The sequence below is a fragment of the Saccostrea cucullata genome, unplaced genomic scaffold (assembly GCF_032062105.1).
Source record: "Saccostrea cucullata isolate Sc308-1 unplaced genomic scaffold, CSIRO_AGI_Scuc_v1 ctg778, whole genome shotgun sequence".
NCBI lineage: Eukaryota > Metazoa > Mollusca > Bivalvia > Ostreida > Ostreidae > Saccostrea > Saccostrea cuccullata.
Genome location: NW_026925444.1, coordinates 101,087 through 115,835, shown reverse-complemented (window position 1 = coordinate 115,835; position 14,749 = coordinate 101,087). Strand labels below are relative to the sequence as shown.

Below are 14,749 nucleotides of genomic sequence, written 5' to 3'. Positions count from 1 at the left end.
TTAATTAGAATTAAACAGACAAAAGTGTCCCAATCCGGTGATCTCCAAATAATGTCTTTGTAAAATTCAGAAACAAAATATGTACGAGGGGTGTTAGAAAAGTTCGCGGACAAGTTTTATTGTGAGCGCGCTATTTCCACGAAACCGGTCAAACTTTGCAGATAAAATCTTTACCTTTTTTCCAATTAATATACAAGAATTTGTTGCTCTCCGATGATTATTGAAAAATATACAGCTTTTTTATTTTGATAAATCTTGCTTCACGGAGCATGCTATTTTGGCACGTTTACATCACAAAGACTCTTTATTAAAATTAAAAATTGCACAATTGTACCGCAAAGAGTTTTATGATATTTTACCTGCCGCTATAGTATTCATGAAACGTCACTGGGAAAAATTTTGAACTAAATTGGAATATGACTGTTTTATAGCCGTTTTTAAATCAGCTTAAAAACACAGCCAAAAATGGGAACGTCATTTAGCGTCATGGAGCACTGCACTATGTAAAAATTATGTATGCAGACTGGAAAATGTCTAAAAAGAGATTAAAATGTTCAAGATGCTGCCGGGATTTCACACCTACAAAGGACAAGTTTTCAAATGGTTGTAGCTTCATAAGAATGGAGGATATATTTGAATGATTACCTCCATTGATACTTCAATACCCCCGTATCGCATGGATGTTATGGTTTTGCATAGTTTCCATACCTGATTGATTAACTGCATAGACTTTTTTAAGATCTCAATAATATCCGAATCAGTACAAAAGACATTATATAAAAGAAAAGTAATATGTCTTGATATAGATATTCAATTTTAAAGTAGAAAATAGATAAGAAAAATCTGAAGAAATGAAAGATTTATAGAACTTTACCGGTTGAAATCTGGTTGTCACGTCGCCTTACGTCAAGTGATTGCTCCGTGAATCCATGACCTCATAGTAAAAATGTAAATTTTCAAGATTTTATTATATGGACCTGATTTTTTATATACCAATAAACAAAATGTAGGAATTTATTGAGACATAGGTCATACTTCACAGTACAAAATAGATTTTCCGTAATTCAAAGTGTCCGCGAACTTTTCTAACGACCCTCGTACTTTATCAATAGTTTACTGCATCTGGATATTTACATTATAATTCACGACTCCCATTAGAGTAGACCAAATATATTCTTTTTATAAATTACATTCAATAACATTTTGGATCAGTTAAATTATGTTTAAAATACAAAAAATTAGAAAAAAAAAAAAAAAACAAAACCATTACAGAAGCAAACAGGAAATGATATACATATAATTCACATACATAAAATATTCCCAAGAGTACCAGTTGCGCCTCGTTATTATCAGACCTTAATTTTTTCATTCATATGAAGCAGAATTCGTCCAAAATCTTATACATGTACGTGGAAAGAAGAAATTTTAAACATCAACTCGGCATTTAGATACCGTATATACTCGCCTATAAGTCGGTATTTTGGGAGTTAAACTTTAGTCCAAAAGTCCAACTTATAGGCGAGTCATAAAAAGACTTTTATTTTTCTGGACGGTGAAGCGTAATTTTCTATAAACATTTTCAACAGTTATCTTTGAACAAAGTCTGGATATATGATATCATTTATGTATTCAAAGATTATACAAAAAGTATAAGTTTTTATATACATGTATTTTATATATTTTTTTTTATCTAAAGAGGGTATTATTTATTTTTTTTTATGATTTTAAGTCAAATATGGACTTTTATGGATATTTCCCAAAATATTAATTGAAATCAGATTAAAACAGACCATTTATTAGAAACTGTCATATGACTGTCATATGACAAATTTTTAAGTTATAAGCTAATGGCAAATCCCTGCAAAATAACCCCCCAAAATACAACGACTTATAGGCGAGTATATACGGTATATCGATAATGTATTGTCAATTAACAATGGTTAATATTACCATTTTATGTCGATATATCCCGGTGACCTTGAAAAAAAGGATACCACAGAGTCTGACACATCTGTTTCATATCTAGATATTTTACTTGAAAAAGACGTTAATCTTAAGCTAACAACCAAGAGTTATGACAAACGAGATGAATTTAACTTTTCAATCGTCAACTTCCCTTTCTAATGAAGCAATATTCCGTCATCGTCTGCATACGAGGTTTATATTTCTCAGTTGATTCGATACGCAAAACCATGCTGTACGTATGAACAATTTCTAAAGCGATATAAATCATTGCCGGACAAATTGCTGAAACAATAATATCAGCAGTTTCGTTTAAAGTCATCATTTCGTAAGTTCTATGGTCGATACAACGACCTTGTCAACAAATACGATTTATCATCAAGTCAAATGCTGACTGATGTTTTTCATACTAATTGTCATTATATACTCACTGAATTGTCGACGGATTTTTCCGTTATTTTCCGAAGATATCAAGGGGCACATGGCGGGTGTGACCGGTCTGTAGCGTATGACTTGTTCACTCCTCCATGGCACCTGATTCCACCTTTGATGTTTGGAGATCCGTTTTTACTCTTCTCTTATTGGATATGGAAATAATGGACAGTATTCAAGCTCAAAAGCCCATTGAACAATACGAAATAGGAGCAAAGCTCTTTCATCCTTGTCTATTCGGATAAAATCATAACACTGGGACGCATTTAAAAAAAAAATTATTAATCCCGATATTCGATAGAATTAATTTTTGATTTCCCATTTCATGTTCATTTCAGAAAATACTTTTATTAACCCTATATATCATTGACACAACCTAGCAAATTTAATTATATTTAAAAAAAAAACCCATTTATTCACTACATGGGTTTGGAGTAAATTAGAGTTACCGTCAAATTTCTGTCTTAGGAAATTTTTAAATGCTTTTTATTATAAATCATTTTAAATAACGTTAAGTTCACACTTGATGTGCTATCATAAAGTTGCTGTCACATATATCGGTTAATTACCAGTCCATGCAATGTGCTTTGGACTAGGTCAATAAAAGGCATTACAAACCACACAACTTGTCCCTGACCTGAACTCCTCTTGAAAGTAGAGACATGGTTATCTGCATATGACACTGAGGGTTCATCAGTATCCCATTGAAGTTGGTTTTGGAATTTATTTCTTCGGCAACAGACTGAAGAGAAATGCATTAACAAGTGTCAGATCAACATATATAAGAAAAAGTGAAAAGTATAGATTAGCACAAAATTGTGACCGTCTAGACTTTGGTGTGGTTGCAAATTATGCCGTGTGTATTCCATGTATAATTCAATGGGTCATATCTCTTTAGGGTCAAGGCTTCAATATCAAAGTACCACAATTTTTTAATACAGTTTTATTCAAAGATTAATAAATTAATCAGATAAACTTTTCTGTTTTCCAAAATTGTTGTAAATTATGTAAAAACATTTTTTAAAAAAATTAAAAATTAGAACAAGCAAACTGAATGATGCTTACCTGATTAAATCATTAGTTTCTGCTGGAGATGGTTTTCAGTGTCTTTTTTGGAAACACTGTTCTGTTGTCAATCCCTTTCTAAAACATCAATATGATTTAAACATTGCTTTTGGTACAACTTTTTTTACGGAAATTTGTAAAAAGTCTTATTTGTCAAAAAAAAAATGTTTAAGCAGGTTACATGTATGTGTTGTTGATCATTTAGATGAGAAGCCTACCTTATGCAAATTTCACGGTGTTAATAAAAAATGATAAGGTACTCCTTAAATATTCAGTTAATTGTTTTGTGAAAATATACAAAATTTTAATTACTAGTAATTTCTGATTTCTAAACATGTTTCTAAACATGTTTCTAATTGTTTTTAAAAATTTGAAACATTAAAAATGTGATTTTGGCAAAAAAAGTTTTTTTCCCAAATAGTATAGAAATGGCTTTATTTAATTTATCAAATTCATAATCAACAATATATCCCTCCTTTTTGAATTTTAAGATTCTGAAGTAGGCTTAATGTTTCAGAAACAAATATAACTAATTTAATATTTTAAGCCACATTTCTTTTATTTAGTTTTTTTTTTAAAATTAAAATTATTCGGATAAAATGAAAAAGATCTTCAAAAATAGAAAAAAATCTTGAAAAAATTATATATTATAGAAATTACGAATAGTGCATTTTTTGTGTCAACATGATTCAAAGGGTTACATTAATATTTCAAAGTTTATGGGAAAATGTAACATTTCAGAAACATGTCTTTTTTTTTACTACTATCAACCAGATAGTAGTTAAAGGACACAAATCCAGAGAATTAACGGTCTTTTTTAATAGAAGAAGACAAATGATGTTAAACAATCAACAAAATCTAAAAATAGTAATTCAATGTTTATATTTACATTCCTTAATTTTCTCTTTTCAAAAATGTTAATTGCGATCATGTTTTCAAAAAATATAAATTTCAGCCTTTCAGATGCGGTTGATATTGACGTAAGAGGCGTTTTGGCGTGAAAATTTGAATAACTCAAATGAATATCGGGAACAAAATAAAATCTAAGTGTACGTTTGTTACATTTTTACATAATTTGAATATTTTTAAGATAATAGTTTTTAATATTAAATTGTTTGGGTGTGTAATAAATTCGAAATTTTTCAAGTTGTGTTTTGCAAAAGTTATAACGATGCAATGGATCGTGTGAACTCTATTTGAATAAATCTCCAATTTAATATATCACAATGATATCCATTTCGAAAACTTATTCACCGCCTTACTTTTTATATTTACTGCCACCGTATAATGCATAAAGTTAACACATTGCACCTTTGCAGTATTACATGAACATGGGAGATATGTCTCAATAATTCCTCATGTTTTATTTCTGTGAACAGAATTGTAACAAGAAAAGTTTTCAAGCCGATATTAAATCATAAATATTATTTCAATACATAGTTTAATAAATTTTATGGAAAAAAATCCATTTCAAAGGTATAAAAAATTGTTTGTACAAAAATACTGTATATCAAAACTGATGAGCATTAGAGTTAACCTTGTGTCAAGCGGAACTCTTTAATAAAACGAAAAGAAAAACGTACAAATCAGAAAAGTAAAAAGGTGTGAAAAGCAGTTCACTCTTCTTTATGTAGCCTGTCCCGTCAGGTTCACTTAGGTAAAATGAGGTCATGACAAAAACTAATGATATGGATGTCATCAAGTGTGTCCGTACATAAGACATTCAGCTTGATTAAAATAAAACTCTAAATTAATCTCAATAAACATTATTAAAATAATTAAAAGTGTTCTTTACTTCAAAGATGTAAATCAAATGTGATAAAACACCTCAGACCTTTTAGTTACATTTCAGCGCTATGCTGTTCTTCATAATTGGCCAATTCTCAATTTTTTTGCACTAATAATAAAGTTATATAATTATATACTTTAAGCTCTACTCGTAGGAAACATTTGCAGGAAAATGAATAAAATATTAATTATCAGAGTGAATAAAGTTTATGAATCATCAATACAGAGTTAATAAAAGCACAGGTTGATAAAAGGTTAATGAACGATTAATGTTCACAAAGCACCAAATCAAAAAAGAAAATATCAATAATAAAAAGTTCGGTTTATTTTTTGGTTGTTTCGCTTTTCATTTTAGACCTCTGCAACCTATACGTCTCATATTTAAAGGGCTGGTCTTTTTGTACCTGTAGGCATGCTCTTCTTGTACATAATACTTGAGCATAAAACTACTTTTAATTTCTATTAATGTATAAATAAAATGACTTTTCTGACAAACGCAGTTGTGACTAATATTGTAGTTTGGAATGACTTACTTTTTCCCCCTATTTTTACTTGGTCATAAGCAAAGCCTCCAAAATACCACGACCAGCTGTCTCTAATCTCTATTCATGCACTCCTATATTGGAAATACACTTACCTGTACGGGTCCGAATGTTTGACCATTTATGTCCTTGTTTGGTGGTAGAGGATTCAATAATACAAATCTATTACAAAGTAACGTCATATCATTGATAAAACATGTAAGCCGTTTAAGATTGTTTGTGGCGATTGTTTTGTCATTTAATTCTTCCGGTTATCAGTTATTGACCAATGTCAACCGATGCTAAATATTAATCATACTCACCTAAATTAAGATTATAGTCCTATCTTGAGAGTCTTTTAATATCAAATATCTCAATCAATTATTATATTTTACAGCATTACCAATAAATGTAGACTATATGGCTAATTGTAATAGATATATGCAAACAAAGATACATAGCGGGTTCCAAAAAATGTTCTACCAAGCCTCTTTCTTAACTCCTCACTAAGGTATTAACAGAAGTGAAGGAGAAACTTTAAGAGTTCTGCGCACCAATATATTCCAGAAGTGGTATAAATCAGATGTGGATAATAAAAAATTCCAAGGATCTTTTGGATAATTTAAAACCACACAATTTTATTAAATTCTAAAATATGAAAAACTTGCAACTTTTCAACTTTATATATAAAGCTATTCCCCACGATAAATTAAAGTCCAGACTTTCTGCCATCATTGACATGCAGCTGCTTTTTTTTTCAATAAAAATGGAACCCGTTAATTAACTTATCTTGTCATTGGACATTTGCATAAATTTTTGTTTTAAAAAATCTGATTGTAACACAAGTACTCTGAAGATGATATTAAAAGATGCTCAAGTGTCTGGTTTACAATACCTTTGTGGTGTTTGGGGACGGGTTCTTCAAACAGTCTTTTGGAATTCCCATCGGTACCAATTGTGCCCGATAATAAACAAACCTATTTTGTAATCATATGAAAAAGAATTCGTTCAAAATCTTTTACGTGAAAAGAAAACTCTTGCGGTGGCTTTCAAACCGACATATAGATATATCGACGATGTATTGTCAATAAACAATTCTGTATTATTTAATGGACTTTTGAGCTTCAACACTGTTCACAACGGCTGAGACCGGTCGGCAGGGGATGTTTACACCTTAATGGCATCTGATCCCATCGCTGATTTTTTTTTTTGGCAGTCCCTGTTTGCTCTGCTCCAATTTTGTATTATTTAATGGACTTTTGTGCTTGAATAATGTTCGTTATCTTCATATATTTCATGCAAGTAAATGACTACGGATTAAAGATAGTTTTTTGTACTTCCAATGTTTAATGGACTTTTGATCTTCAACACTGTTCACGGCGGCACCAATGCGCCGATTAACATTAATTTTATTCATCTGCCCTAATAATACTTCAAATTATCACTACTAATGATATTCTGTCAAAATAAATTATTTAGATAAAAAGAAATTATTTTGATTCCTATATTTTTCTTCAAATATCAACAGTTCAGACACTTAATAGTCCTTTCTGTCCTATTTCAATTTTCGTATCATACAGTGTTCTTGTCGAGGAGTATTTTTTAAAAATCCATTAATTAATTAAATATAATCTGTTACAACCATGCACTAATCATTTGTTTATATTGTCACGATAATGTCTTATTAAATCCGCCATCTATTTATTAAACCCATGATGACGTAAAATTATAAATCTGTTCTAGCAGGTGTTTATCTACTAGACCTACCTGAGTTTAAGTTTCGGAATTGTTACGATTTATAATCATGCACTGATGTCAGAGGCGGTGTTTGGCTTTTTTTTAAATGTTTACTTAAACTGGTGAAGAAAGACATTTAATGCTGATCAGATGTACTTTGCAAGAGATTATGCACTAAGGTACAAACTGTATCATTTTTTACTGGTAGTTAACATGCTTTCGGTATGTATTCAAGCATTGTACATATCATTACCTCATCAAGCTTGAAGTAATTTTCATTTCTTACATGAATTATCACCATCTAAAGCGGCGTCTTATGATAAGAAGAGGAATATTGTATTATCTAAGGAAATAACTCGTGAAATTTCAACCTTTGTTTGATATTACTAGTATTCATATATCAAATTTCAATCTGGATTAAGTAATTTATGTAATTTTTTGGGTGGTATTCGGGCGTTATTAGCATTTATTTAAAAGCTTTAACGCATTTGTATACACGGTTTAGACGAACTTCCATGTAAACTTACATTTTTCTATTTCATAATGACATCTTTACGAAGTAAAAACAATATTTATACTAGTTTTAATTATTAAGTAACAAATTTCAAGACTTTTACCTCTTTAACAAGGAAGCTTCTCTGAATCACATGTCAGTTTTGTGTAATATCTATTTATTATTCCCAACAACCAATATGATCTTTATTACCAGTATACCGGTATATTGTAATTCATAAATTTTGAAAGAAAAACCTTAAAAAGATACAAAACGGGTGCTAATAGATGCTATACCAAATCTTTTTCATCACCCTACTAAAATACATGTATTAACAACCGGCGATGAAGAAGGAATTTCCTGTGTATTCTAAAACAGATTTTAAAAAGTGCCTATTACTCAGATGTTGAAATATTATACCGTATAAGTAGAATTTTTAGCGAGGATTTAATTTTGGCATTATCAGCGAGGGTCCTGAGATCGCTAAAATTAAATATCACTAAGAATTAATTATCACATTTTATATGTAATAGCTTCTTTAGTTAGCATTTTAAAATCGCTAAAATTATCTCTCGCTAAAAATAAATTACCATTTCGAAGGAGAAATCGTTAAATTTGCGTCTTGCTAAAATTTCCACTTATACGGTATTAAAAAATGACAATTAAAAAATTTGAAATGCAAAATTTTGTTAAACAATGAATTTGATCTTTTTCAACACTTTATATAACTTTTTACATCATAAACACTGCTTTAAACTCTTTGCAATATGAATAATAATAATCTTATAATAGGTCAGTAACAGAACATTCTGATTCTAAGTTATCATTCAAAGGATTCCTGAGTTACAAATGGAAAATATCCATGAAGTTTTACAGAGACTAGGTCTTCTTACAAACTGTTGGAATTTTCATTGGTTCCAATTGTATCCCGTAATTAGCAGACCTCATTAAAGGAAGTAGTTTCTATTCGACATTGAGATAAATCGATATCTTATCAGTAAACAATATTCCGACTTATTCCTACATTGATTCGATGTATACCATTGAAAAACATGTGTTTCATATTTGAATGTTTTACTTGAGAAAGGTTCGATGGCAAACTAACAACTAAATATATTTTGATTAACATGATGACTTCAATTTTTTTCTATTTTCAAGTTCCCTAATTTATGTATCATTATACCATAATCAATTGCATATGAAGTTGTTTCGATCATCCTCGCAATACAGAGATCCTGGGTCAATACGTTGTCGTTGGACCCCTGGCATGATCCGCAGTCAATATGTGGCCATTGGACAACGGTATTGTGTTGACTCAGGACTCATGACATTGCGAGGATGCATTTCGATATGGACGTTTGATATTTTTAAACGAGATACGGTCGCGACGAGATAATGAAGTCCATGTTTGGTCATAATTTGTATTGCCATATGCGAGCTTTTAAGAGAGGTCACTGTTTGTTGTTCTCGTTTTTAATTTCTTGTAGTGTCTGCATATATGAATTGGTAAAAGTAGAGTTAATTTTCCTCACACGGTCGCAGTAGCCCATTGGTAGGGTACGTACGTACTTTTTTGTGGTCGGAAGGTACGGGTTCGAATCCTGTTCCTGGTTCCGCGTCAAACCTTGAACGTATAACAAAAGGAATGAATGTTCCTTGGCCAAACTTTCAGTGAGAAACATTGGTCTATCAGCTAAGACTTCGAAAGCGTAGATCTCGTGGTACGGTAGTTGTTAATTATAACACGATATATTAAACATCCCTCACTTCTTATTGTAGATTGGAGAAGTAAGGTTTATAGGTTAAGTTCCACAAGGATATTCCATTTGTATTCATCATTTATTCATCTGAGTGAGAAAAAAAAGTTCTCACAAGGGAGTTAAAACAACAATCAGTTACACGTAATCAAGAACATTTTGAATCTCTCTTTATCACCTTTCGTTATTTTTGATTACGTATGTCACGGTAACCAACCTTCGACATATAACATGGGTAGCGCCCGGTTTCAGAAGCCAAAGTCAATGGTCTTTCGGACATGACATTAAAAAGTTTATTCCCATGTCATGAGAAGGGTTGGTTCGATAGAGAACCCTCACTTCTTTGTAGTTCTGAGTGCCAAGTACATTTCTAAATAAAACACTTGGTGTCTGTTATCGAGTGAGTGAGAAAAGGGTGTAAACATGGTAAAACAACAATCAATCAATAAATTAAAACGTTTTATGTATAATTGTCCTGGCATCTTAAATACAACCCATTTCATGAAAAACATTTCCAGAACATTTGGAATCTTTCATGGAATTATTTCATAGTCAAATCATCATTTTTGTTCTATTTTAAATTTAAACATAATTCATCAGATGTTTTCAGTTAAATGGGTCGATTTCTTCGAAAAAACCTCGGCAAAAATGTCAAACTGTTGTACTACTCTTGTAAAATGTTAAGCTTTAAAATTTATTGTGTTTACTGGAAATGCATTATTTCAATTAATACCAATATCATAAATAAAAAATCCCTTCCTCTATGTTTTGCCTTGAATATTCATTTGTTGGTATCAATCATAAGAAAAACCGTAGTAAACTATAACAACAAGATATTACACATATCGTTAATCATTATGTGATGAGTAAACATAAATTATTACGCACACACTTTGATTGGACATCAGATGTGCTTTATTGCCTTTCTCGCGTGCTGTTTCGTGTAGGATATAACAAGGTAAACAGCTTACCTATGAATGGGATCCAAGGTTACCACCATGTCGTCATGACGGCGTGAGAAAAGGGGGTTGAGCTTCATGACGAAAGTGTTGGGTTGACTATATATAAATCCTTCGACTCAGAAAAGAAGTTGCATTTCTCTTCCATTCTAAATACAATCGAATCAGATTACTTTTTCTCTTACAAGAATAAAGTAACCTCTGTAAATCGATAAAAAATGTCTAGATCAGGGCTGCAGATGAAAGTTTCGTCCAGCTTACCTTCTTTTTCGCCTTATTTCGAAAGAAGGGGAGCACGTGGACGAGCTGATTCCGAACCCAAGAATCTGTTTGCTATGGGAGAAGAGATAACTACAAAAAATGCTAAGGGACAGTCCTTGATTTTCTATGCCATTCGTTTTGGACATAAAGGCTTGGCCAGGGAGTTACTGGAGAAGGGCTGTGATCCAAATGAAGCAGACAATTCGAACCATTATCCCATCCATGAAGCTGTAGATCAATCAGAGATCACGATGATAAAACTTCTCAAAGAATATGGTATGATTTAGCTTTTAAAATTTTATTTAGCATTGGAAAATGATATGAGAGTAAACAATATAAATTAACGTACTACAATACTGCATTCCTTTTTATATCATTACCAAATCATAGTTCAATTTAAAAAAAGTGATGTTTCTTAATACTTGATTTCTTTTCCAGGTGCCGATCTCAATGTTAAAAATCTCTTAGGCCAGACTCCTCTCATGAGAGCTGTTCTTTTTGATGATGTTTTGATTGTGAAAACTCTCCTTGAAGCAGGTAAATATATTTTTTAAATCAATTCATTTAAAAATAACTTTAAAAACTACATTTTGATTAACATTATTTTTTGAATTAATGCTTGTTTGTTCTTCAGGTGCAGATCCTTATCAGAGAGACATTTCGGGCCAAACCCTCATCGACTTTGCGCTTTCTACAGGCAGAGAGAACACGTGTCTCTACCTGATACAGAATGGATACGAATCCCTGACCAAGGATAACATTCACCTGCATCACCTGACCACATCTGAGAGGTCCGGCACTGTGGTCAACTCTTTAATCAATTTTCTAACCAACATGAAGAAAAAGAAGGGACTGGTCAAAAACAAAATAGCAGAGAAAAGGAAAAGCCTCGCACCCTTGAAGATTAATTTTACGTTTTCGAAGAAAAATCTATTAAAGAAAAAGAAATGTGTTGGTCCAGTTAAACGAGATACTGACTTGCCTAATTTTGCAATTCTAAATATTCATTGATTCCAGCTATAGAAGCACACTGAAATCCTTTGAATTATTTCAAATTTAATCATAAATTTGATTTCAGATACGTGTATGTACTATGTACACTTAATTTTTGTATTTATATAAAGGAAGAAAAAACGGTTATTTCTTTGTGATTTTTTTTATCAAACAGATCTATTAAAGATACTAGTACAGTGACGAATGAGGACAAATCTTGCAAAGCGCATTTAATATTAATGTTCAATATGGCTGAAATGCCTACAGGGTCTGTAATATGCGTCACCTTTTGCTGGCATTTGGAATGAAAAAAAGGAGTATAAAATCGATATTTTATATACAAGTGTATATATTCCTTTTATTATTCCAGATATGTTATAGTAACATTAACATTGAAAATCAGAGAAGGTCAAGATGAAAAATATGGAGATAACGAACAGTATTCATGCCCAGAAGGCCATTAAACAAGACAAAATAGGGGCAGAGCAAATACGGACCTCCAAAACATCAGAGGTAGGATCAGGTGCCATGGAGGAGTGAGCATCCCCCATCAACCCGTCACACCCGCCGTGTGCTCCTGTTCATGATTACGAAAATAGCAAAAACTCTGTCGACAATTCAGTGTGTATATAATGGTCTAACAACATGAAAAAGTCAGTCAGTATTTGACTTAATAATGAATTGTATTTGCTGACAAGCCAGACAAGGACATTGTATTGACCATAGAACTTACGGAATTATGATTTTAAGCGAAACTGTTGATATTCTTGTTTCAGCAACTTGTTTGTCAATGTCTTACCTCGTTTAAAAAATTGTTCATACGTATAGCATGTTTCTGTGTATCAAATGAACTGAGAACCCCGTATGCAATTACCTTGTCAGCAAATACAACTTATCATTGAGTCAAATGCTGACAATGTCAGACGTTTTTTCATTCTTATTGTTAGTCAATTATCTATACACTGAATTAACGACGGATTTTTCCGTTATTTCCTGATCATGACAAAGAGCACACGGCGGGTGTGACCGGTCGGCAGGGGATGCTCACTCCTCCATGGCATCAGATCCCAACACTGATGTTTTGGAGGTCCAAGTTTGTTCTGCTCCTATTTTGTATTGTTTTGTGGACTTTTGATCTGGAATACTGTTCATTATCTCCATATGTTTCATGCAGATGATGAAGGTATATTGCTTGCACTAACACATTTCGTTTCAAGCTTTTCTTTGAGCTAGCAGAACACATGAAACTATTCGTTAACAATCAGCCGACGATACTCCTTCATTCCTAGCTAGTTAAGGATAAATGACAAACGAACAATGATCTCACTTTTATAGTAAATAATGTTCACTTCAAATGTTTATAATTATGTTTCATAAAGAGGGTTCTTAAAAGGTTTTGCATAAGAAAATCCTTATTCTTAGATATAAAGTTCTAGTAGGCGACAAATACTAGATATTCCCAATTACAATAAATGTTACGATTAAGAGCAGAATTCCATGTCAATTTGAAGTTTTTGTTGAAATTTCTGACAATTATAGCAAAATAAAAGAAAAGTTTGTTGACTTTAACAACAATTATGATTAGTGAACACTATAATCTGTAAGTATTCTTATTTATCTCTATGTCAGACCCCTTGGTGGCAATGACATCTTATTTCTTCTTTTGCAAATTAAAATTAGAGAAACATGCTTAAATGTCGACCACAACAGATTTTTTTTCGTTTTAACAGAGAAATCTAGGTGTATTTTAGATCTATCTTCATAAAGAATACCGCAAGTCATTTCAACCAATTGTTCAGCAATATGGCTTTGGATAATGATAGGAAGGAATTTGAACGAATTCTGTTGGTTAATTACTATTACCGGATCTGTACAAATAGAAAAAAGGAAATTTTTTTCCCAGGACATTGTTGTGATAAAAAATATCACCTTAACCTGAATTATATAAACATTGGCGTCCTTAAAATGAAGCAACATACCATACCTCTCAGATTCTTAAAATACTTGATACAGTGTAGCCTTCCTTCTTCATTGTCAATAGTCCGAGAAAAATAAAACTATAACTCAGCATAATGAGGAAATTAACGTATAGCAGTTAATATCAACGAATACAAGCTTTTAAATATATTAAATATGCTACTTTCTCATAACTGTTCACATTCAAGCCAAATAAAGCAGAAATGCCCGATTTAATTTTAAACCAAAATGTGTGCGCTTGACTAAGTCCTTTCACTCTTTCTTTAAAAAAAAAAAACATGATTTAAATGCAAAGTAAGTCTTTGTTTTTTTTTTCGGTCAATAAAAAGATGAAATGAGAATCCAATAAATATTTAAAGTAAAAATTTATAACAATGCCAGGTTTTATATAAAAAATGTAAGCAATATCAAAACCTGTACATTGTGCTGAACCGATTTCGGTCACATTTTTAAAAGTTATGTACTTAACGGAGAATATTTTAACAATGGGACTCTACATTGTTATAACGTACGTGGTTATAACTCATTAAGGTAAAAAAAAAAACCGCCCATTTTTTTCGGTCAATGATCATAACCTACCTCTGTATACGCAAGGTCCTAATTACTGACACCAATAGATCAACCTGTGTTTATTGCATGCGGGAGTGATCGATGATGTCATAATGTCTTGAAAATAAAAGATAGTTCGATCTACATGTAAACATAATATTTGAATATTTGGGATTGTCTTCTGACAAATAGCGTAAAGAAAATACGTAACATGAAGACATATTATTTCAATTACACAGTCATTACGCATATGTA

The 14,749-nt window shown here is 31.6% G+C and overlaps 1 protein-coding gene across 1 annotated transcript; it reads left to right on the top strand.

The window, feature by feature from the left end:
- The first annotated feature begins 10,796 nt into the window (after nt 1-10,796).
- Nucleotides 10,797-12,089, top strand: LOC134268850 (putative ankyrin repeat protein RF_0381). The gene is made up of 3 exons (XM_062751092.1): nt 10,797-11,251; nt 11,414-11,512; nt 11,610-12,089. Exons 1-3 carry the CDS (start codon nt 10,933-10,935, stop codon nt 11,984-11,986), a joined length of 795 nt encoding a protein of 264 aa, XP_062607076.1. The 5' UTR covers nt 10,797-10,932; the 3' UTR covers nt 11,987-12,089.
- Nucleotides 12,090-14,749: the final 2,660 nt, after the last annotated feature.